General features: G+C 44.1%; 1 protein-coding gene across 2 annotated transcripts; it reads right to left on the minus strand.

The window, feature by feature from the left end:
* Positions 1-354: 354 nt before the first annotated feature.
* Positions 355-25,011, minus strand: LOC117347098 (keratin, type I cytoskeletal 47 kDa-like). Of its 2 annotated transcripts, none has more exons than XM_033917497.1 (6): positions 24,475-25,011; positions 14,315-14,397; positions 13,893-14,049; positions 4,203-4,364; positions 3,049-3,174; positions 355-2,693 (listed from the first exon to the last, which is right to left on the minus strand). In XM_033917497.1, the coding sequence occupies exons 1-6, from the start codon at positions 24,964-24,966 to the stop codon at positions 2,454-2,456; spliced, it is 1,260 nt and encodes a 419-aa protein (XP_033773388.1). In that variant the 5' UTR covers positions 24,967-25,011; the 3' UTR covers positions 355-2,453. The 2 variants fall into 2 exon arrangements, with proteins under 2 accessions (XP_033773388.1, XP_033773389.1); XM_033917498.1 differs by lacking the exon at positions 24,475-25,011 and adding an exon at positions 19,597-19,659.

Consider the following 25,011-nt stretch of genomic DNA (forward strand, 5'->3'; position numbering starts at 1 on the left):
AAAATAAAATTGTTTGGATTATATTGTGTGTGTATATATGAAAAATGGATGGAAAAAATAGTGTTACAATTAGGACTATGGGGGCAGGGTCTGGGATGGAGATTGGGTCGAGATGGGTAGGGTGTGGCCCACGACTTAGCCCAGTGTTCTTCAACCACTGGTCTGCGGACTGATGCCGGTCCACAAAATAATTCTTTTATTTCTGCCGGTCCATAGGTGTAAAAAGGTTGAAGAACACTAGATTAAATGACTTGCCCTGGGTTACAGGGAACAGCAAGGGCTTTGTGGCATGCTATGCTTGCATATATAATACAATGCCTGCCACGCTATGTTTTACCATCTTTGTTATGTATGTAAACTTGTAACCCTTTCTGACGGGATATAAAACCAAACAAATAAATAAATAGTGATTAGGCTGTAGGTCTAATCACTGTGCTATACTATGTTGACAGCCACAGGCTAAATCAGGCCCATGTCTGAGCACTGGAATTGCATATCTAAGTCTTCAGTGGATCTAGACGTTACATGGGTATCTACTGATATATTTAACTGAGCAATGACATCAACGCCAGTATACTATCGATTACGATTCAAATTTATGGTGACTGCATTTAAAGTTTTAAATCAGGGTGTGCCTTTGCCACTTGCGAAAATATTATAGTTGTATATTCCTCCTCGTGAGCTGCTCTCCAGTCGGGCATCCCTCCTAAAAGTTCCTGAAGTTAAGCATTCCAAACTGGAATGTACTTAAAAAGGTGCTTTCTTTCATGCGGTGCCTGTGATGTGGAATTCTTTGCCTCAGTATTTGAAGGAGGAATTATCTTTCCCTTGTTTTACAAAGCTGTTGAAGGCCTGGTTATTTCAAGTAAGTGATCTTAAGGAGGATTATTGTTATGGTTTGTAGATACAGAGGGTATTATATACCGGACTGTAATGTTATGATTATTTGATTTTGATTGTTCTGATTTGTATAATGAAGATGTTTTTATCTATCTTGATGGTGTTCTTTTCTTCTTATTAGTTTATTGTTTTTCTTTAATTTAGCCTGTTAAGTTACGCAGTCATTAGTTCTGAATATCACTGGAAATTGCTCGCATCTCCTGGGTCTTCCCTGATTCTGCATATGGATCACCTGTGCACTTACCTTTGACACATGCACAGAGGCGACAGGGGAAGCCTGAACAGCTGAGCGGTAGGGGAAAACCCCAAACAGCCTCTTGCCGCTTATCTGTTTGATGCAGGAAAACTTTTTTTTAATTTTTTTTTAATGCCCTCCATAAAAAAAAAAGAGAGAGGCAGGAGGGATGCCCACTTCCTCCTGTCAAGGCCCCACGCCCCCCCCCCCAACTCCTGAGCCCCATCACCACACACACACACAAAGATCTTGGCCATTGGAACTCCTCGACCCCCCTGCAAAGAACCTCAGCAGAAGGGATGTCTACTCTCCTTCTTTAGCCACCTGGTGCTCCCCATGCCCCCCCCCCATACCTTATACAGAAGACAGCAGGACAGATTCTCTGTCCCTCCTGCCTGCAGGCTAGCCTCTTCAAAATGGTGGGTCTTCTCCTTCCTGGTGCATCCTGGGAAGCACCAGGAGGGGCCTAAGGCCCTAACTGGCTCAGGCAACTGGGAGGGGCCATAGGCGCCTGAGCCAATCAAGGTGTTAGGCCTCTTCCAGTGCATCCCAGGATGAACCAAGAAGGGGAAAGCCCACCATTTTGGAGAGGCAGGCCTGCAGGCAGGAGGTACCGAGCATCCATCTTGCTGTCTTCTTCTTTATAAAATACAGGAGTGATCAGGGGGCGTGGGGGTGCTGGATTACCAAGGTAAAAGGGAGTGGACATCCCTCCTGCTGAGAATCTTCATGGAGGTGGTTGGGAGTGTGTGTGGGGATTCAGGTGGCTGCAGTCTTCACTGGGGAAGTTCCTATGGCTGCGATCTTTGCAAGGGGGGGGGATCTGGAGTGTGGGGGTTCCAGGTGACCACAATATTCGCACCAATGGAGGGTCAGGAGTGAGTGGAGATTCAGGTTTCCGAGGTAGGAAGGAGTGGACATCCCTCCTGCCTCTCTTTTTATGGGGGGGCTACCGTTGTGGCTAACAGGAGGGGTGCACAATATAGCAGATCTGTCAGTAACACAGTTACTGCAAGGTCTAGTCCTGTTGGTAATTTTGGATCACTAGTAGCTATCGATTGATTTAATGCATGCCTTAGAAATGTTAGGGCATTGATCGGAGTGCTCATTTTAATATTAATTATCTCGTTTTAATACTAATTAGGTTGTTTGCATGGCAGAGTCAGAGACTGCAACGAAGGATATGGAAAAGAATGCAGTGAGCCTTTGTGTACATTGGTCGGTAAATTAGGTTGATGCTAAACCAATTTAAACTGGTTTAGCGATGATCGTTAGACAAAAGGTAAGTTTAGTGCATCCAGGCCTCTGTTTCTGTCACTTACATAGAAAGTTTTCCTAACCCTAACTCCCCATCCAGCAAGCGACGGTACATCTCAATCTCCATCTCCAGCCGTGTCTTGATGCCCATCAGATTTCGGTATTCGGTGTTGTGACTCTCCATGTCATTCCTGATCTGTGTCAACAGCTTTTCCACACTGGTGATCATCCCTTGTATTTGTACCAGCTGAGCTCCATAACGGCACTCTATGTCAGCTCGTGTGTCTTCCAGAGATTTTTTCTGAAGGATGAAAAAAATGCAGGAAATTATTGAACAAGTTGAATAGTATTTGAAGGAATAATGAAGACATCCCCAGACTTTGTACTAGCAGGGAAAAGTAATAATAGTGATTCACTGTTGCTTTATTTAACAGCAAACAGTGCGTATAATCCTATATTTCTACAGTTAAAATGACAGGCCAATTTGATATGTGAATAAATCTACTCCCCATGCTCCTTCCTGATTTTCCTGATTGTGACCATGGCCCACCTTTCCCAAAAGTTGACTTGGAGGCAGAATTATTAGAGAGCACCCTTCAGCTGTTTTGGCAGCCCTTGTATAGAAGAGGCAATGAGGTGTGTCAGCTCTCACATACCATGGCACGTTGGGTCTGCAACTCTATTTCCAGCCCCTGCAAAGTTCGTTTCAGATCCGTTATCTCGGACCTGCTTGTCTCTACTTGTAGCACGCCAGTTGATATCTCCTTCTTCAGCTCTCTGCTCTAAAACAAAGAAGAAAAGCAGAGAAACGTCCAACTCAGCATAGATGAAATCTGCTTTTGTTGCATTTTGCTTTTGACAGAATGAAGCTGACAAGATGCAACATTTCCAGAGTGGATTGCTGGAGAAACCTTGTGCTCCATGCCAGGGCCAGATTAACCAATAGGCCAAGTAGGCACATGCCTAGTGCCCAAAGTTGTCAGGGGGGCCCGATGAAATATAGGACTCGGTTTGTTTGTTTTTTCCCTTGGTAACACGGGCCCCCCCCCAGGAAAGATCGGCAGCGCTGTGTTCCGTCCCCTCGGGAAAGATCGGCAGCGCTTGCCCTCCCCCTCCCCAGGAGATTGACAACACTGCCCTCCCCCGGCATCGCCATCAACCAACTTGATTAAGTGACGTTGGAGGGGGTGGACCGGCAGATGCAAAGAGTTGCTGCAAGATCCTGTGATGACTGCCAGCTCTGCTCAGGGAAGAGGTAAGTGTTTCGTTGCAATTTAACATACATGAAGTGGAACGTACTAGAGGAGTTACAGATTTGGTTGTTTATACATATGGATTACAGTTGGTTGATGTAGAGTGAGGCAGTTGAGAGGCGTTGTAAACTTGGTTATTAATGTAGACATATTTCAGATAGTATTACTGCTTTACAAATATTTGAACACTTTCATATATGCATGGAAAGGGTTCAGAGTTAAATTCCTGGGTAAGTAGGTGGAAGGAAGTAGGAAGGAAGGGGGATTTGTTCAGAGATGTTTGGGGGTTGCATAGAAGAAAAACTGTGCACTGGTATACTAATCTTTAAAATTTTCATGGAAAAAAAGAAAAAAAGAAATACAAGTGGAAATAAAGAAGTAAAGAAGAAAACAGATAAATGGGGGCGGGACATAGGTGGGGTAGGGGCAGGGTATGGGCAGGGTGGGGGCGGGGCATGGCCAGGAGAGCCCCCTAGGGGGCCTAGGGGCCCTCGAAGCATTAATCCTGCCCTGCTCCATGCTCTATAGCCAGGAGATTTTTTTCAGTTAGTCTGTACCTTTTGGTTGTACCACTCCTGAGCATCCCTCCGATTCTTTTCAGCCAGGGTTTCATAGTTGGCTCTCATGTCATTCAGAATTTTGGTTAGGTCAATCCCTGGAGCTGCATCCATCTCTACGTTCACCTGGCCTGCAGCAGTGCCTTGCATGGTTTTGAGTTCCTGGACAAACAGTAAAGAAAAGGTGAAGAGAGTTTTATGAAGTTGTACCGAGTCAATGCACATTTTCACATATCTATTTTATAAAAGTCAAGTATGTAAAATACTAATGTAGGTGCAAAAGAAAACGTGTACATGCATGAGAGAATATTCATGCATATTCATTGCAGATATCCTGAAAACCTGGGGTTCTCTTAGGACAAGTTTGGGAACCACTGACTTACAACTCGAGGGCTGGTGCAAATCTTAGTGCGCACTTTCTGCCAGTACATGTATAAAAAAATATATAAACTGACCTCACATTCAACAAAGCAACCTAAATATGGGTTGTGATCAACAAATTTTAAGTCGCTCAGAGACGTGAAACTCTTCAAGGGAGGAACGCTCCCCCCTAGTGACGAACCAGAGTTTGCCTTCCAGTCATTGCAACTGTTTCAATGCTGGTCACGCTCCATATAAGGTTGCAAAAAAATAAATAAATAAATGTTACAGTCTTGCAACTTCTTGTGTGAAAGTTATTTTCTTTTTTTACGTGTTCAACAAGCAAACATCACTCTATGAGCTGTAAGTAATGTGATAACTTATCTTCATAGCGGGTTAGGGGTCTCTACGTGGCCCCGTTTCGATTGCTTCTTCAGGAGACCCGACTCATAATTGCATCGAAACGGGGCCACGTAGAGACCCCTAACCCGCTATGAAGATAAGTTATCACATTACTTACAGCTCATAGAGTGATGTTTGCTTGTTGAACACGTAAAAAAAAGAAAAAAGAAAATAACTTACACACAAGAAGTTGCAAGACTGTAGCATTTATTTATTTTTTTTTTTGCAACCTTATATGGAGCGTGACCAGCATTGAAACAGTTGCAATGACTGGAAGGCAAACTCTGGTTCGTCACTAGGGGGCAGCGTTCCTCCCTTGAAGAGTTTCACGTCTCTGAGCGACTTAAAATTTGTTGATCACTCACAACCCATATTTAGGTTGCTTTGTTGAATGTGAGGTCAGTTTATATATTTTTTGATCCAAGCATTTTACTGACTTCCACTAGTTTTTTTAACTGGTATTACCCCCACGATTCCTGAAGTACATGTATAAAGGAAGACATTTTTATAATCTATCTCCTTCAACTGCAGTTACCCAAGCAAATCTATAGGTCTTCCAATTTACACGTGAAACTTAATTGGTACTAGTATTTCTGCGCACAACTTTCTGAGCACATTCTATAAAGTGGTGCGTGTAAATTTTAGTGCGCAGATCTCAAAAGGGGGATGGCCAGAGGAATTCATGGGCATTCCTAAAAGTTAGGTGCAATGTTATAGACTACGCCCAATCCGTGCACAATTTAGGCGCAGTCATTTAAGCCAGATTTTCATTGGCGTAGATGACCGTGCCTAAATTTTAGTTGCGTGGACAGGGGCTATGCACATCCTACAAACTGCGCCTAACGCCGGATGTGGTTTATAGAATAGCGTTAAGTGCGGATTTTTCCAGAGCCTGAAGTTTTATACAACCTAAATAAAATTCTCCCAATGTGCACAAGAGCATATTCTGCATGTGTTTTTCCCTGTGCACGCTCACAGTGAACGTACACACCATGAAACTTTTGTGCATATTGCATGCTGATTGGCATTTTCTAGGTGGTCATTTACATGTGCGAGTGAGTAAAATACTGCTAATCACATGTGTTCTTAGCACCTAAAACTAGGCACTTTATTATAAAATCGCCCTCTTACAGGGTAAGTCTATAAAAGAAGGCTAGTTTGAGGTGCCAAGAACCATGGCTATGTAGATCCTATTCTAGAGGTTCTCAAATCTGCTCCTTGAAGACCATAACCCAACCTGGTTTTCAGGATTTCCACAATGGAAGCACTCCAAGTCCGGGCACTGCCTCGTAGTTATATTCAATGAGGAAATCCTGAAAACCAGGCTGGGTTGAAGACCCTCAAAACTGCATTTGAAGACCAATGAAGTAGGCGCTTCCTTTTAATTATTTGGATTTATATCCCATACTCCCAGAAGAGCTCAGAACAGATTGCAAGTTTACATACATAATAAGACATAACAGGGTTTACATAATAAAGTAGAACAGGGTATAGTAATGTAGAACATGTCTGTACATTTTAGGTCATGACATGGTAGGACAATACATAGGGGAGCATGATAGCAGTCAAAAAGCATGGCAATACTTAATAGGATATGACAAGACAATAACTCATACAGCATGGGGTGGTGATGTTATGAGTTTGGTATGACATTGCAGTAACTAATAGAGCTTGGCAGTACTTTATAATGCCTGACAAAATGAAGCTTGGTAAGATAATACATATCAGAGCATGGCAGTGCATTAGAATGGCCACCAGGATGGTCTCGGGGCTAAAGGGTCTCCCATACGAGGAAAGACTGAGCAAATTGCAGCTCTACACTCTTGAAGAGCGTAGGGAGAGGGGAGACATGATTGAGACATTTAAGTACATCACGGGACGGGTCGAGGTGGAAGAGGATATCTTTCTTCTCAGGGGACCCTCGACCACAAGAGGACATCCGCTCAAACTCAGGGGAGGGAAGTTTCGTGGAGACGCAAGGAAGTACTTCTTCACGGAGAGAGTGATCGAGCATTGGAACAAGCTTCCAGTGCAGTTGGTCGAGGCACGCAGCATCCCAGACTTCAAGAACAAATGGGATACCCATGTGGGATCCCTACGGGGTCATGCCAAGGGATAGGGTCACTAGGACTTGAATGAGCGGGTCAGTAGAGTGACAGTATAATTACAATTATACTTAAGGGGTCAGAAGACTTAAGAGGGTGGGTAAATAGTGTGGGCAGACTTGATGGGCTATATGGCCCTTATCTGCCGTCATCTTTCTATGTTTCTATGTTTCTATGGTATGGCAGTCTTGGCAGACAATATGTATAAGAGCATGGCAGGAGAATACATACCTGTGAATGATAATATATGCTAGGTGTGGTATAGCATTGAATATCTGGCAAAGTATGGAAGTATCGGCCATGACAATTCTTTACAGAATACTAGCGTAAGAGGTCAAATAAACGCTTTATGGCTGAAGTAAATGCTTGCGCTTACATTGTTGACAAATGCACGTAAATCACAGCATTTGATAATTTACACCCTTAATTGTGTGCCCCTCCATGCTCCACTCAAACTTAGCCCATGTGAATGCCTGCCTGCATAATCTGAGCCACTGAAGATTGGCAGTGCTGGAAAAATGTCATTTCTCTGTGTAGGTTCCAGCGTGTGTTTTATCATAATTTTCAATAAAGTATTGTATATTTTGATTTCCTGGCTCCAAGTCCTGGTTCCATTTTGTGCATTTTTGGACACTCCTATGTGTCACATACCCACATAAATGACTAGAACATCAACATTTATGTACACACATGCTACTGGAAATTAGGCCCTTTCCCAAATATTCAGAACTATTTAACTAGCCAGTTAAATAGTGTTTAGCTGGCTAACCACTAATATTCAGTGAAAGACAACAAATTATCTCCAGTGATTAGCAGCTAGCAGCGAGCCGGCCACTGGATTATGGTCAGGGCCTTCAGAGGTCTCACTTAATCCCTTGAAGGCCATGGACCTGAATTTAATTATTTGAGCAAACAGCAGGCAGAAGCTGCTCAACCAATCAAATTCAGATTTTCAAATCAGTACTGTCAGGGCCTTCAGGGGAGTTGGGTGAATCCACAGCCCTAGAGTCCTGCTTTTTTTTTTTTTGTTCACTTTTTGCTTGATGCAGTGTGACTGGCTGAGCTGGGATGCCCTTTCCTTCTGCCCACCTGGCTCTGAAGTCCCCCTCACCTGTAAAAAAGTAAGGAAGTCACTGGTGCTGCAATGATTCTGTAGCGCTGCCTGTGGCCTCCTCAGTGCTGCTCCTCTGGCATGGTCTACCCAAGTGGAAACAGGAAGTTGTATCAGAGGGGGCTGGACTATGGCAACCAAATAGCGCTGAGGAGGCCGCGGGAAGCTGTAAAGAATCACTGTCGAGTTGGTGACCTCCTTGTTTATTTACAGCTAAGGGGGGGCTTTGGAGCCAGATGGGGAAATGAGAAAGACCCCCTTGAGCAGCTGATTTTAAAATGAAGGGAGGGATGCTGGATTAGAAGGCATTTGGTGGACTCGGGGATGGTGGGGAGGGAAGGAGGGAGGAATAAAAAGGAAGAGATGCTGGATGGGAGGGCATTTGGTGGGTGGGAAAATTGGGGGAGGGAGCAGGGAGGAAAGAAATTGGGTAAGGGGGGCATCCTTAATTTCTGCTCTGGGCCCCAGCATGTCTAACACTGGCCCTGCCTGCATGAAACACTAGCTCTATAGCTGGGTAACGGTAATTGCAGGTGTCTACTGTAAATGTTATTTCTCCAATGGCATACCTTAATTTCCGTAATACTTTTCTCAGACCTTGGTGGTGCTGCCTTGTGTCAGTGGCGTACCAAGGGGGGGGGGAGGTCCACCCCGGGTGCAGCCTTAGGGGGGTGCACAGCCGGACAGGTCCGGAAAATTGCTGGGCTGCGACGGCACTCAGCGGCATCAGCACCCCCCTCCATGACGGCACTCAGCGGCATCGGCGCCCCCCCCCTCCGTGATGGCACTCAGCGGCATCGGCGCCCCCCCTGCCCCGCGACAGCACTCAAGTTTGGCCTCCTTCTCCCGGCATCAGCAGAACTTCAGATCGGCAACAGGTGCTCAGTCAAAAGCTTCCCCTGACTGAACTGCCTGGGAGGAAACAGGAAGCTGAGTCAAGGAAAGCTTTTGACTGAGCACCTGTTGCCAATCTGAAGTTCTGCTGACGCCGGGATAAGGAGGCCAAACTTGAGTGCTGTCGCGGGGTGGGGGTGGGGGGCGCCAATGCCGCTGAGTGCTGTCATGGAGGGGGGGGCGCCGATGCCGCTGAGTGCTGTCACAGAGGGGGGGGGGCGCTGATGCCGCTGAGTGCCGTCGCAGCCCAGGAATTTTCCGGACCTGTCCGGCTGTGCACCCCCCCCTAAGGCTGCACCCGGGATGGACCGCCCCCCCTTGGTACGCCACTGCCGTGTGTACAGTATTTAATCTTCACACACAGACTCGTAGCCCCATAATCGTCATAGGTCTTAGATTTTTTTTATCCTCAATTGTTTAACCTTTCACTTTATTATTATTTTATAGATCATTTAAGATTCTTAAATATACTCATCTTATTTATAGATATGGTTAGGGGGTTCTTGTTCCGACACAGAACTATGATTCACCGAAGCTTTTTCATGATCCTTGAGTATCATGTGGGAATAATGGTATTGGCAGAACTGTAGGTGGAAGACTCCTGTTCAGCTTGGAGGGAACAGTGGAACCTAAATTTTTATCTACAAAGTCATGCCTCTATATCAGTGAGTCTCAGCCCAGTCCTCAGGACACATCTAGCTAGTTACATTGTCAGGATGCCCATAATGTTATAGGTATGTCTAACTTGTGTGTGTATACTGTATTGTTGGCATACTGAAAACCTAATTGGCTGGGTATGTTCTGAGGACTAAGTTAAGAACTCCTGTCCTAAATTTAGGCCTGCCTAACTTAAGTGCTTAGGTTAAAAATCAATGTTACTAACTTTTTTCTCTTCCCTAAATTTGCCACTGCTATCATCCACTATCTTATGCCCAAATTCTTGGCTTTTTATTTTAAAGCATAGGTGTAAGTTGTTTATTGAATGCTGTTATTTTAATCATCTGCTATGTTCTGTTTTATTATGTATGTAGTGTTTTGTTTTAATTATGTATGTATCATTGTTATCCACATAGATGGTTAATATGTGGGCTACAAGTGTTTTAAATAAATAAATAAATAAGGTTAGGCACATATATTGGTGAATGAATCCGATGTAGCATAGTAAATGATGGCAGATAAAGAAGATCTAAACAGTCCATCCAGCCTGCCCTGTAATCACATGCATTACATTTTCATGATTAAATTAAAAATGTCTTTTTTCTTTGATATTTCTGGGCCATAGACCTTAGAAGTCTCCCTGGTACTGTCCTTAGGCTACAACTACTCAAGTTTGTTCATTCATGTTCTAATTAACGATCCTCTGTGTTCATCCCACGCTTTTTTGAATTCCTCTCCACCACCTCCCTCGGGAAGGCATTCCAGGCATCCACCATCCTCTTTGTGAAAAAGAATTTCCTAACATTTCATAACAATTCTGTGGTGCTGCCTGTGGCCTCCTCGGTGCTGTTCCTCTGACATGATCTGCCCAAGTGGAAACAGGAGGTTGTATCAGAGGGAGTTGGACTGTGGCAACTGTAGAGAATAACTGTCGAGACGGTGACCTCCTTGTATTTTTACAGCTGAGGGGGGCTTAAATCTACCACCCCTCAACCTCAATTTAAATCCTCTAGTTTTACCAATTTCCCTTCTCTGGAAAAGATTTGCTCCTAAGTTAATACCTTTCAAATATTTAAATGTCTGTATCATATTACCTCTGTCCCTTCTCTTATCCAGAGTATACATGCTGAGGTCTTCTAATCTGTTCTTAAACTAAACTAAACTCAACTAAACCTTAGGTTTGTATACCGCATCCTCTCCACAATCGTAGAACTCAGCACCGTTTACAAGAGTTGGGAGAGAAAGGAACTCCAATAAAGGTTAAAGGATATAGTGAGAAGAGTATTTGGAGGACTTAGGATGCCAGAGATGGAGTAAGTATTACATTTTTGAAAACAGCCAGGTTTTCAGATGTTTGCGGAAGAGTTGGAGAGAGCTCAGGATCCGAAGGGGGGGGGGGGAGGTAAGGTTCTTGTATTTCTTTTGGCGCAAACCCCCTACCGTTTTTGTTGTTTTCCTCTGGACTGCTTCAAGTCTTCATATATTCTTGGCCAGATATGGCTTCCAAAACTGAACACAATATTCCTAGTAGGGCCTCACCCATGGCGTGTACAGGGGCATCAACGCCTCCTTTCTTCTGCTGGTTTCGCCTCTCTCTATACAGTCTAGCATCCTCCTGGTTACAGCTACTGCCTTGTTACATTGTTTTGTGGCCTTCAAATCCTCAGATACTATCACCCTAAGGTCCCTCTCCCCATCCTCTCAGGTCCCAGCACATACATCTCCCTCAGATTTCTACTCGCCAAATGCATCACTCCACAGTTCTTTGTATTGAATTTTAGCTGCCGGACATCAGACAATTCATCCAGCTTTTGCAGATCCTTTTTCATGTAAGTGCATAACTTAATAGGCCTAGTCAGTGCCAATAATTGGCAATTTATACTTCATAATTGGCGCTAATTAGAGTTAATTGAAACTTGAGCACACAACTTAGTAGGTGCACAGCACAAAGTATTATGCGTCTTGTCCAGTGCGTGTCTCTAAAAGCAGACATGGTTAGGGCAGTTTGTGGGTGTTTTATTTTAGGTGTGCGCAAGTATTTGATGTGTGCGCCATTGTGCGGACAACATAGGCACAGGAATTTAGACCAAGAAAAGCCTGGCATAAATGAGTGCGGCTAAAGGTTAAGATTAGGGTTACCAGATGTCCAGATTTCCCCAGACATGTCCTTTTGAGGACGTCTGGGGGGGGGGTCCGGACAGCTTTTCAAAACCCGGCACTTTGTCCGGGTTTTGAAAAGTCTCCTCAAATTGCGTCTGGCAGGGAGGAAGTCCGCGTGCGCGTGATGTCATCGCGTAGCGTCTGCGCATACACGAACTTCCTCCCTGCCTGACAAGAGCAGCAGCGGGAGTGGGGCTAGGATGGGACTGAGGGCGGGATCAGAGTGTGGATGGGCAGAACTGGGCGGGCCTGGGGGTGGACTAGAGGTCGGATTTTCTGATGTAAAGCGGTGCTTAGGTTGCCCTGAACATGATTCTATACAGTGCAAAGAACTTTGATATAATCACACTTAGCACTGTATTAGTCGACACCAATTTTTTAGGCAGTATATATAGAATCGGACCCAAAGGGCCATATCCTCTAATGGGCACCTAACTTAATTACAAAATCCCCTTAATAGCTTCAGTAATTTAATTGTGCAATAGGCGCTTACCCAAATCTATAAAAGGTAGGCACCAATCGCATGGTGCATAGTGGTGCCTAACGCCTAAGTGGGTGTTTTTATGGGCAGAAAGTGACTAAGCAGAATTCTCCAAAAACTTAGGCGCCTGAAATGTAAGCCTTTAGAAGCTTGGCCTACATTTCTGGCGCCTACGTTTTTACATATGTGTCGCTAGGAGCAATTCTGTAAATGATGCCTGAGCATGATTGACACGTGGCTGTCTAGGCATTGGCTGACTTAGGTGTTGTTTAGAGAATCCAGGTCTAAGTGCCTTAAGGGTCCTTTTATTAAGATGTGCTAAGTGATTTAGCAACTGCGCTAAATGCTAAGATGCCCACAGGAATAGAATGGATGTCTAAGCGTTTAGCGCACACTAAATCGATTAGCACACCTTAATTTAAGGACCCCTAAATTACAGAGCCTCATGAAACTAGAAGCATAAATCTAGGTAACCAGACCGAATAAATTTTCAAAGAGGCTAATATAGAGAGCATAAATCTCTTTGAATATTGGGCCCAGTGTTGATAAAAGCACCTGGTGACGGTTCATAGGCAATTGCGCGCAAGACAATCGCGCGCGGACAAAATCGCGCAGACAACCGAGCGCGAGACAACCGAGCGCAAGACAAATGAGCGCAAGACAATTGAGCGTTAAGACAAGTGAGCGCAAAGACAACCGAGCGTGAGACATTTGAGCTTACGCTGGATTGTCTTTGCGCTTACTTGTCTTGCGCTGAATTGTCTTTGCACTGATTTGTCTGCGTGCGATTGTCTTGCGCGCTTTTGACCTGTCACCCCTGGGGTCTTGCGCGCTTTTGACCTGTCACCCCTGGTGACAAGGCCGATACTCCTGCGATATGCTTTAGGGAACTTAACAGGAAAACAGTTTGTTTTATTTTGCTTATATTCCATTTGTTTTTACATATCTTTGATGTTTGCTTGGTTCATCTTTTAAAAAATAAAATAAACAGCAAAGTGAAAAAAAGAAAACGCCTTCAATAAGAAACAACAAACTAAAACAAGGCTCTTCCCCATGACAAAGCCCCATGTGGGCTCTTCCCTTGCCCCTCAGCGGGATTTCTGTAGTCCAAATAGGGCAGATAAGTATGATGTGGAGGAAGTATAAGGAAAGGTCTGAGAGAGGGGTCAGCTTTTAATGTTTTGGTGATTTTACCTTTTTAAAGCAACTGATCTCAGAAGGATAATTTTTGATTTCTAAGGAAACAATGTTTTCACTGCTTTTTAAAATTTCATTAGAAATTAAGGGCTCTTTTTACAAAGCCGCAATAGCTACTGCGGTAATCGCTTCAATGCCCATAAGGATTTAATGGGTATCAGAGCGTTTGCCATGTGGCAGCCACAACTGCAGCTTTGTTAAAGGGGGAGGGGTGCATATCCCTGTCTACTAGGAGGTCTCTTTCTTTTCAGTAGGTTGCAGCTAATTTGGGCTGTCTGGTGATGTTTTTAGCTTCTCTGTACTGCCTGAAGAAACATCCTCACCTCTTCATGGTTCTTCTTGAGGAAGGCCAGGTCCTCCGTCAGATTCTCTATCTGCATCTCCAGGTCATTCTTGGTCAGGGTCAGATCATCCAGGACTCTGCGTAGGCCATTGATGTCAGCCTCCACACTCCGGCGCTGTGCCAGCTCATTCTCATACCTTCAAAACAAATTAAAGAATTCTTGTCCAACAAGCTCATGACATTAAGGAGAGTTTCACTAATTGAGTTCCAGGATACTGTGTATTTTGGTAGCAGTTGTCTCCCATGAGTGTTCCAAGATCTATTGACAGAGCACTTACAAGTCTTGGCTCTGGATTACACATCTAAATAGGTTACTTAGTTTTATTTAAGTAGAAGGCAAGAAAGGAAAATGGGCATAAAAAAATATTACATTCAGATGCAAGCCCGCCTCACAAAACTCACTTCAGCCTGAAGTCATCGGCTGCCAGTCTGGCATTGTCAATTTGCAGAAAGATCCTGGCATTGTCGATGATTGCAGCAAAGATCTGGGAAGCAGAAAGGACAATGAGCATTAAGAATTATGTAAGTTAAAGATCATCTTCTAAGGTGTTGAATCCTGAATGCTTCAATAACAGGGAAGAGATATAGCTTTGTACTCAGATGTAGAAGCATAGCAACATTCTAAGTTAGTCCCTTCAGGGATGCCATACCCTTTGTTTCCATATCTAGGTAACTTTAGAACATTTTTGTAGAAGCAGGTCTGAAGCACCTGCTATTCCTGCAAAATAACTTACACACAAAGAACAATGCATGGATATTAGAAGATCCCACAGACATGTAGCTTTCCTCTCCCCCTATCTAAAAACATGACTTCCAAGAATCCCTATTTTTTATGCAGCAAAACAGTGCCACATACTGTATATTGTTAGGTGCTCTATTTTCAAGAGGGGTAAAAGGTCATGGGCTTTATATACTGCCTTTCTGTATAACCAAAGCTGTTTACATATATTATATGCAGATACTAGAAAAGGTTAAATATATTATAGCGGAACTAGAAAAAGTTCAAAGAAGAGCAATCAAGATGATAAAGGGGATGGAACTCCTCTTGTATGAGGAAACACTAAAAAGGTTAGGGCTCTTCAGCTTGGAAAACAGAAGGCTGAGGGGAGATATGATTGAAGTCTACAAAATCCTGAGTGGAGTAGAACGGGTACAAGTGGATCAATTTTTCACTCTGTCAAAAATTACAAAGACTAGGGGACACTTGATGAAGTTATAGGGAAATAATTTTAAAAACAATAGGAAGAAATATTTTTTCACTCAAAGAATAGTTAAGCTGCCAGAGGTTGTGGTAAGAGCGGGTTAGGATTTTAAGAAGGGTTTGGACAGTTTCCTGGAGGAAAAGTCCATAGTCTGTTATTGAGAAAGACACGGGGGAAGATACTGCTTGCCATGGATCGGTAGCATGGAATGTTGCTGCTCTTTGAGTTTTGGCCAGGTACTAGTGACCTGGAATGGCCACCGAGAGAACAGGCTACTGGGCTTGATGGACCATTGGTCTGACCCAGTAAGGCTGCTATTATGTTCTTACGTGAGCCAAGTATAGAACAATTAAGCCATTGTAACATCACTGATGAGGTTGGCTCTGAGGCATTATGACATCACAATCTCAGCTCTGGAATGTTGCTCTCATTGGGGTTCCAGAATCTTGCTATTCTTTGAGATGATGGAATGTTGCTATTCCTTGGGTTTTGGCCAGGTATTAGGGACCTGGATTGACTACTGTGAGAACAGGCTACAGGGCTTTATGGGCCATTGGTCTGATCCGGTAAGGCTATTCTTATGTTCTTATTTTCTCTGTCCCTAGTAGATTTAGAATCTAAGTTTTGCATCTGGGGCAATGGAGGGTAAAATGACTTGTTCCGAGTTATAAGGAACCACAGTGGGAATCAAATCCACTAAACTAACCATTAGGCAAGTCTTCCAAGTAGAGGCTTTTGAAAAAGTACCTGTATAGTGTTACTGTGAAAGAAGACAATTATATAATACAGTACAATACAATACAATCTTTATTGATATAGTGCCAATCACTTCAGGTTTTTTTTCTTTAGTCTGAAGGATTCATTGGAAGCTGAACAAGCTGTGGATTTTTTGAATTATTTATACCTCTTAACTTTTATAGAATTTCTCTAGTGTAGCAAGGTGGAATTTGGAGTGAGTGCATGCATGAGAAAGTAAACCACCTTGACATTTCAAAGAGAAATTACTTGTATGTTCAGTCTGCAAAATTTTTTTTTACTGTGTAACTTGCCCAGAAATTGAAAACGTTCTCTTAAAGTTCTGAAATGTTAGCCCATTTTGCTGGAAGAAAAACTTTTTAGTTTGTTGTAATGAAGTGATTTAAGGAATTCCTGTATTCAATATTTTCTTTGGCTTGTCAGTCCGACCCCCCCAACTGGATCACAGTAATACATAGTGCACCGCCTCATCCGTTAGAACCCAGAAAAGTTAACACTGTACTACACTGCCTTATTGTTTACTGTATTACCTACTGTTTACATTGTTTACATTGTACTGTATTGCCTACTGTTTACATTGTTTACATTGTACTGTACTGCCTTTTGCACCGCTGTAACCGGCTCAGCTTTATATTGTCCACTGCGCCGCTGAAACCTGCCAAACTTTGCATCACACCCCCCCCTCAGCCCCCCTCCGACTACTACCATACCCCACGCTCTTCCCCCCCCCCACGAGCGTGTCACCATGGCAAGGCCAAACACCCCTCAATGCGTAGCACCACTCCTACTATATCTCATCACCCTCAGGATCTGCTCTGCTGACCCATCACACACAACCACCATCCCTGTCCACTTCTCCCTATATCGCCCTTCAAAACCCAAAGTACCCTCGCTCACACCCCACACCCCACATTCTCACCTAATACGGCTCCCAAATCCTCCACCCCCCCGCAAACCCACCAAACCCGGCTCAAAAAAACCTAGAACACTAAAAAAACTGGCCTACTCCCACTATGCCCCAGCCAACCACCCAAACCACCAGAACCTACTAGGCTTTTACCTAAACATTAGATCCATGAGGAACAAAGCCATTCTAATCAGAGACTGGCTGACGGATACCAACCCCGACTTCATCCTACTCACCGAAACCTGGCTACTATCAGACAAGGATATTATAATCAAATATTGCCTACCCGCAGGATACAAGATCCTCTCCCTGGCCAGAACTCGGGGAAGAGGAGGAGGCCTAGCAATAATCTTCAGAGATCAGCTTAATTGTACGGCACTCAACACCAAATCCTCTCCCAACGCAGAAATATTAGCCATCTCACTCACCTCTAAATCCCTTGCCTCCTCGCTAACTATCACTCTATTCTACATCCCACCCCAAAAATGGTCCCTAGCCAAAGAGGACCTCGCTGACTCCTTATTAACTAATTATCTAACAAGTCCTTACAACCTTCTATGCGGAGACATCAACATCCACCTTGAGCAAGCGGACCAACCAGAAGTTGCCGACTTCTGGTCACTCACCTCCCAACTAGGCTTCTTCAAACCCCCCCCAACCAAAACTCACCAAAAGGGCCATCAGCTAGACCTGGTCACATTCTCCTCCAACGAGCCGACCGACCCAAAAATATACTGGAAACAAGCCAACTGGACAGACTCCCTATGGTCTGACCACAGACTATGCGACTTTTCCTTGGGTTGCCAACAAAAACATTCAAGAAACAACAAAACAAGAAACATCACAACCCACACTACTAGAGGAAAGATAGACCCAGAGGAATTCTGGTCTCGCTATGACACCCACATAAAACAAGACGAAGAAATAGATCAACTCATGTCCGCCTGGATCATTGACAGCACTAACATTTTAAATGAAATAGCCCCTTCAAAAACCCGCCACATCAGAACCACAAATCAGGAGGGATGGTTCGACACAGAGCTGTTACTGTTAAAGAGGGACCTCAGAAAGTCAGAAAGACTATGGATAAAGACAGGAACCCAGGAACTCAGAACTGCCTGGAGACTCAAACTAAAAACCTACAAAAACCTTACCAAGGAAAAACGGAAAAAATTCTACTCACACTTAATTGGAAACATCACATCCAACAGCAGCAACCTCTTCAAACTCGTCAATAACCTTTACAACATTGAAACACTCACTAACAACCAGGAAGATTCAACACTAACCGCCAACACCCTAGCGGATTTCTTCAACTCCAAGATCCAAAAACTAAGATCAGCACTACCCACCAAGACCAATCCCCTGGAGCTCTTTCCCATCCTCCCTGACATCGACATAGCTAAACCAGACCAAGGGTCTAGATCCGACCTAAACTGGAACCAACTTACCACAATCGACTGGAAAACCTTCAACAAATATTATCTTTTCTTTATTTATTGGATTATTCATTACAATATCTCTGTAATAAACATACATGAATGAACACAAATAATAATACAAAGTACAAAAATGTGAATTCCAAAAAGGAATTAACATAATATAAGAAAACTAATTCAACCATTTCCTAGTCCACATTAAAGCTGATCGCCAGTACAAATGAAACATCAAAGTAAAACTTCTATCTACTTTCTAGGAACAGGCAAATGGCTATTATATATATTATACATCATCCTCCAAAAGTAAACAAAAATAAGGAATTAAACTTTCAACAAAGGTTTCTCTTTAATAAAATCTTCCACCTGAGCTGGATCAAAAAACACATACTTATCATTTCCATATGATATTAGGCATTTACAAGGAAATTTTAAGAAGAAAGTGGCTCCGACTGCCAAAACCTTAGGCTTTAGCTGAAGGAACTGTTTCCTCTTAAACTGGGTTTGTCTAGAGACATCTGGAAAAATTATCACCCGTTGACCACAAAACATCTCTTGCTTTTTCAGGAAATATAATTTCAAGATATCTTGTTTCTCAAGTTCTGTCTTGAAGGTCACGAGAAGCGTTGCTCGTTTCTCAATTATGTCTTTAGAAGACTCCAAAAACTGTGATATATTCAAACTTTCTGGTGATACTATTCTATCCATTCCACCTTCCTCTACCTTTTCTTTGGAATCTCTTGAAATGTAATATAAATTATCGACCTCAAGGGTCTCCACTTTGTTATAGTGTAATATCTCCCTCAAATACATTTTCAAAAGTTCCAATGCAGAAAGGTAGTGTGTGGTAGGAAAATTTAACAAGCGAAGATTTTTAACTCTAATAGCATTTTCCATTTTCTCTAACTTAGCATGTAACATCATACTATCCTTAATATTAGAAACAGCGCTAGCTTGTAAATTACCTACTACCTGATCTAACTTTTCAACCTTTACAGCTGTTTCTCCAATTTTATTATTTTGTTCTTTAATTTTCACAGTTACATCAGATGAAAATTGACATAAGTTCGAAACGGTTTTTTGTAAAGATGACTCTATTCTATTTATACTAAGCCAAACATCATTTAGAGTGATCACTTTATCCTTGGGGAGAACATCCGAGCTTTGCCCAGTACTCATCTGCACTGGGGTTAGTTCTTTAGCTTGCCCCAGGGAGTGTCCTGAAACCTCCAGATCAGATACTGACAATGATTGCAGGGAAGAAGAAATTATTCCTTCCTTGAAAGGGGAAGGAGATTCTTCTAACCTTAAGGAATATGATGGTTGAGGAGGTGGTGTTGGTTCCCCAGAGGATAAGGAGACAGCTTGAATATTAAAAGTTACCTGTTCCTCAACAGGAGGCAAGATGGGAACCACAAGATGACGATCCATCGGGCCTGTTGTTGCAGCAGATGGTATTGCCTTAGCTTTCCTCTTACCCATGCTGAAGAAATGGTAATCCTGCTCCTTGCTCCTCTTAGGCTCCGAAGGGGCTCAAAAGGGGCAAGCCCCTTTAGCCACGCCCCTTCAGCTCGCGACCCGAGGCTCACGACCGCGGGCCGCGTACCGCGGCTGCACCTGAATATCAAGGCTCCCTAAGGACCCTCTCAGCTGGCTGGGTCGGGCTGCTGCGGGACTGCCTGTCCCGATGAAGTCAGTGCTAAACAGCACTAGCGACAGGCTTCCCTCGGCGGCTGCACCTGAATATCAAGGCTCCCTGAGGACCCTCTCAGCTGGCTGGGTCGGGCTGCTGCGGGACTGCCTGTCCCGATGAAGTCAGTGCTAAACAGCACTAGCGACAGGCTTCCCTCGGCGGCTGCACCTGAATATCAAGGCTCCCTGAGGACCCTCTCAGCTGGCTGGGTCGGGCTGCTGCGGGACTGCCTGTCCCGATGAAGTCAGTGCTAAACAGCACTAGCGACAGGCCTTCAACAAATATTATAACAAATACACCAAATCCTTCTGCAAACTAGATACTTGCCCCCCAAATGTGATGAAAACGGCTCCGATCTACTTCAAAGCAAACATGCTACTATGGGTCAACTCCCTACTATCCGCAGGAAACTTCCCTCCAGAACAAGGACATATCTTAATAACCCCAATCATAAAAAGCATAAAGGACTCTTCCAACGCACCTTCCAATTACAGACCAATAGCTAACATACCACTATTCACCAAAATCGCGGAAGGGGCAGTAAAAGCAGAACTCTCCGCATACCTGGAAAAATTCAATATCCTAAGCGACAATCAATCGGGCTTCCGCACGGACCACAGCACAGAGACCATCATCGCCTCCTTACTAGACCACCTGCACATACTCTTCAGTCGGGGCTCCAGCGCCCTGATCTTACAATTTGATCTAAGAAGTGCGTTTGACCTAGTTGACCACACTATTCTCCTGGAATGCCTGGCCCACATTGGAATCTCCGACCGGGTACTCAGCTGGTTCCAAGGGTTCCTACGAAACAGATCCTACAGGGTACACAAAAATGACAACTTCTCCTACAGCTGGGTGAACTCCTGCGGTGTACCACAAGGCTCCCCCTTATCCCCCACCCTGTTCAATATCTACCTCGCCTCCCTCAGTAACCTCCTTCACAAACTTAAGCTCAAATTCTTCATCTATGCAGATGACATCACAATTGTCATCCCTCTAACCAGTCTATCCCAGGATCTTCTCAACTACATAACTAGCATACTCAGCCAGATAGAACTCTGGATGCTCTCCTTCAAACTAAAGCTCAACCCAGACAAAACAAAATTCTTTCTAGCCACCCCCAAAGACAAAATCAAAGACACCACAATCCAGGTGAAAGGATTGGTTTTCCCACTCGAACAAACATTAAAAATACTAGGAGTCACGCTTGACAAACATCTATCCCTAGAAAATCACACCGACCTCACTGTCAAGAAAGGCCTTTCAGCACTCTGGAAACTCCGTACCATAAAGAAATACTTCGATGACACTGCATTTCGACTATTAGTTCAATCCTCTATCCTCAGCATACTGGATTATTGCAATATCATTTACCTAAGCTCCACAAAGAAAATCACCAGAAGACTAAAACTGATTCAAAACACAGCTGTCCGCCTCATTTTCGGCCTGAACAAATGGGAACACATCACCCCCTTCTACCACCAACTGCACTGGCTACCCTTCGAATCCCGAGTCCTCTTCAAGTTCGCCTGCATCTGTTACAAGACAGTATTTGGTCTCTCACCAAAATACCTCTCCCCACATTTCAATATGTATTGCACCAACAAGAAATCCCGCAGAATCCAGTTGTTTACCTTCCCCTCCATAAAATCATGCCAGCTCAAAAGATTCATCGACAAAACCTTCGCCTTCCAGGCGGCCAAGCTGAACCCTTGGCTAGCCCAAATGATGCTAGAGGCCCCGACCTACCTAGACTTCAGAAAACTTCTCAAAACACACCTCTTCCGCGAACAAGACCCTTAGTCCTTACTCCCCGCATACACTCCAACCCCCCCCACCCCCACCTCCCTCTCCCCCCCCCCCCTCTTCTGGTTTCCCACTCCCTCCATTTTATCCTCTAACCCAACTATGATAAACCTGTGCTAAAACTACTTTGCCTCCTTCCGCGCTACCTGCAATTCCGACAAAATTTTTGTAAATCCGGGTTCAGACCGGATCCTAATGTAACGGATGTAAACCGCCTAGAACTCTTTGGGTATGGCGGGATATAAGAACCTAATAATAATAATAATAATAATAATAACATAGTTCACCAGTGGTTTACAATTTTATTTATTTATTTTAGGTATTTATATACCACCTATCAAGTTATGAAAGCAGTTAACAATCAGGTACTCAAGCATTTTCCCTATGTGTCCTGGTGGGCTCAAAATCTGTCTATCATACATATCTAATGTAAGATATGGAGCCATTCTCCAGAATTATAATAGTATAAAACATAACAGATTCAGTTTCTTAATACATATTTCTTAAAAAGATGGGTCTTTAATTCCCTTCTAAACATTCTAGAATTTGGTGTCCCTGTAATATAATCTGGCAGTTCTTACCACAATTTTGCTGCTTGATATGCATAAGGAGTATGAAATAATTTAAAAGGAATTCAAAAGGAGAATATAAATTGGATTTGAGTATCACAGAGATTTGGAACATGCCAGAGAATGTGATAAGACTTGTGATATAACTAAGTTTAAAAGATTTTGACATGTTTTTAGGGAACAGGTCCATTAACTATTATTTAACTGAGTGTCTCCAGGTCCCACTTCAGAAAGGAAGCAACATAAAAGAGGCTTTGCCCCTTAGGAATTCAGCATCCAAGAAAAGAGGTTTAAAGAAGTGAATAATAATATAAATACATTTAAAGGGAGCAAGAGCAACATTTGAATTGAAGGAAAGAGCACAAGATTCTCTGCAAAAGCATTTCTTAATGCAAGGTGACAAATATGAACATATGAATGAACATTTGGTTAGGAAGTATGAGGAAGTTGCTGCACTAAAGATGCAAAGAGTTGGACAATTTAAAAACGTGTGGGCTCCAATGGGTGCTTTTTTTGTCAGTTGTAAATGCATGTATCTACTTGGGTTTCAGCTGGAGGACCATGGCCTGTGCTGGGGAGGAGGGGGCAGTTTTAGTATTTTATATTCTACTAGTGTTTAAGCCCGTTACATTAACAGCTGCTAGAGTAGATGTCTATCTGTCTGGGTCTTTTTTCTTTGTCTCTCTCTCCTTGGACGCTGTCTGTCTGTCATTCTTTCTGTCTGTGTCTCTCCCTGGCCCCCGTATGTCTGTCTTTCTTTCTGTCTCTGTTTCCCTGGCCCCCTGCCTGACTGTATTTCTCTGTTGCACTATGCCTGCCTGTCTCTCCGTGACCCCCTTCCTATGTCCATAGTGTCCCATCCTATGTCCTTAGTGCCCTCAGTGCCTCCTATGTCCTTAGTGCCCTCAATGTCTCCTCCCTATGTCCTTAGTGCCCCTTCCTATGTTCTTAATGCCCTCAATGTCTCCTCCCTATGTCCTTAGTGCCCCTTCCTATGTTCTTAATGCCCTCAGTGCCTCCTATGTTCTTAGTGCCCTTTCCTATGTCCTTAGTGCCCCCAGTGCCTCCTTCCCATGTCCTTAGTGCTCCCAGTGCCTCCGTCCTGTGTCCTTAGTGCCCTCAGTGCCTCCTATGTCCTTATGCCCTCAATTCCCCTTCCTATGTCCTCAGTGCCCCCAGTGCCTCCTTCCTATGTCCCCCTCACTGCCTTCCAGACTTTGTCCGTCCCCCCCCTCACCCCCGCCCCGAAGCCAGCCTACCTGCCTCCCTCCCTGCCATCCCCCTGTGCAATGGAACCGTTGAGCAGCATGTTTCCATTTCCCCCCACCCCGCCACTACCGCCGCCGTGCAGCAGACCCCACTGGCCCTCCCATCTGACTCTCCCACCGTGAGACAACCTACAAACCTCCCAGCTCCAGCAGCGTCCGCAGCACTCTAAACACGCTGCTTCGTGGCCTTCTACTGCCCGTGATTTCCTCTGCCGCGTCTTTATCTCGATGTCATCAGGGGGTTCAGAAGCGCTGAGGAGGGGTGCGCCGGGGGGGGGACACGACGACAGTGAGTGCATCGGGGGGGGGAGGGACGACAGTGAGTACGCACTCCTGCCGGCCAAGGACCTACGGATCACGGATCAGGGATCAGAGATCACGCAGGTAAGAGTGCGCATGCGCACTTAGCGTTTTATTATAGTATATTTTTGAAGTGGAGGAGTGGTCTAGTGGTTAGAGCAGCTGCCTCAGCCCCCTGAGGTTCTGAGCTTAATTCCCACTGCAACTCCTTGTGACACTGGGCAAGTCACTTAAAACTCCATTGCCCGAGGTACAAAATAAGTACCCATCTAAAATATGTAAACAACATACAAAAAGCAGTAGATCAAGTCCTGCCCCCTTTTAAAATATAATAAAAACAATGATTATGTGGGAAAGTGGAAAAAAAATGTGAAATGTGCACAGAGCCCAGGATCTAGTACTGTAACAGGGAAAGAAATGCCAGACTGTACTGTCTTCTCAAACGGGAAATACCCTTAACCCCAGACTCCATTCCATTTTTATCTAGTATAGTCTTACCTGTGATACACATAGCACCCAATAGAACAGAAATAGAAACTAAATAATGATTTTTAAAGAAATTTAACCAGGGAAAAGATACTGTAGAAACCTAGTAAGAAGCTACACAGAGAGGATGAGTTACCTTGTTCCTTAGATCTTCAATTATCTGGCAATATTTGCTGTAGTCACAACCGGTTGTAACTGCACCAGAGCCAGTATGCTTCTCGTAGTACTCCTTGATTTTGTACTCCAGGTCAAGGTTGGCTAATTCCAAAGCCTGCACTTTCTCCAGGTATGCTGCCAGGCGGTCGTTAAGGTTCTGCATGGTTTGCTTTTCACTGGCAACAAAGAGCCCCTCCCCACCACCAAAGCCACCACTGAAACCACTAGAAAAGCCACTAGCTGAGCCCCCTCCAAAGCTCCTGCTGAATCCATAGGAAGCTCCTGAACCTACTCTAAAGTCAAGAAAACTACTACCACTACCCTGAAAACTTTGCAGAGGCACGCTGGAAGTTGAGTCAGACAGGCAATCGTTAAGCTCTGGAGCTGGGGACTGGCGCTGGGGACTAACTGGAGCTGAGAACTCTGGGGACTGCTCTGAGGAGTGTAATTTGAGGAGGCGGAAAGTGGCCATTGTGATAAGATGAAGGCTGTAACTCTGTCAAGTGTATTACGACAG

This window comes from Geotrypetes seraphini, chromosome 13 (genome assembly GCF_902459505.1).
Source record: "Geotrypetes seraphini chromosome 13, aGeoSer1.1, whole genome shotgun sequence".
In the NCBI taxonomy this organism is placed as follows: domain Eukaryota; kingdom Metazoa; phylum Chordata; class Amphibia; order Gymnophiona; family Dermophiidae; genus Geotrypetes; species Geotrypetes seraphini.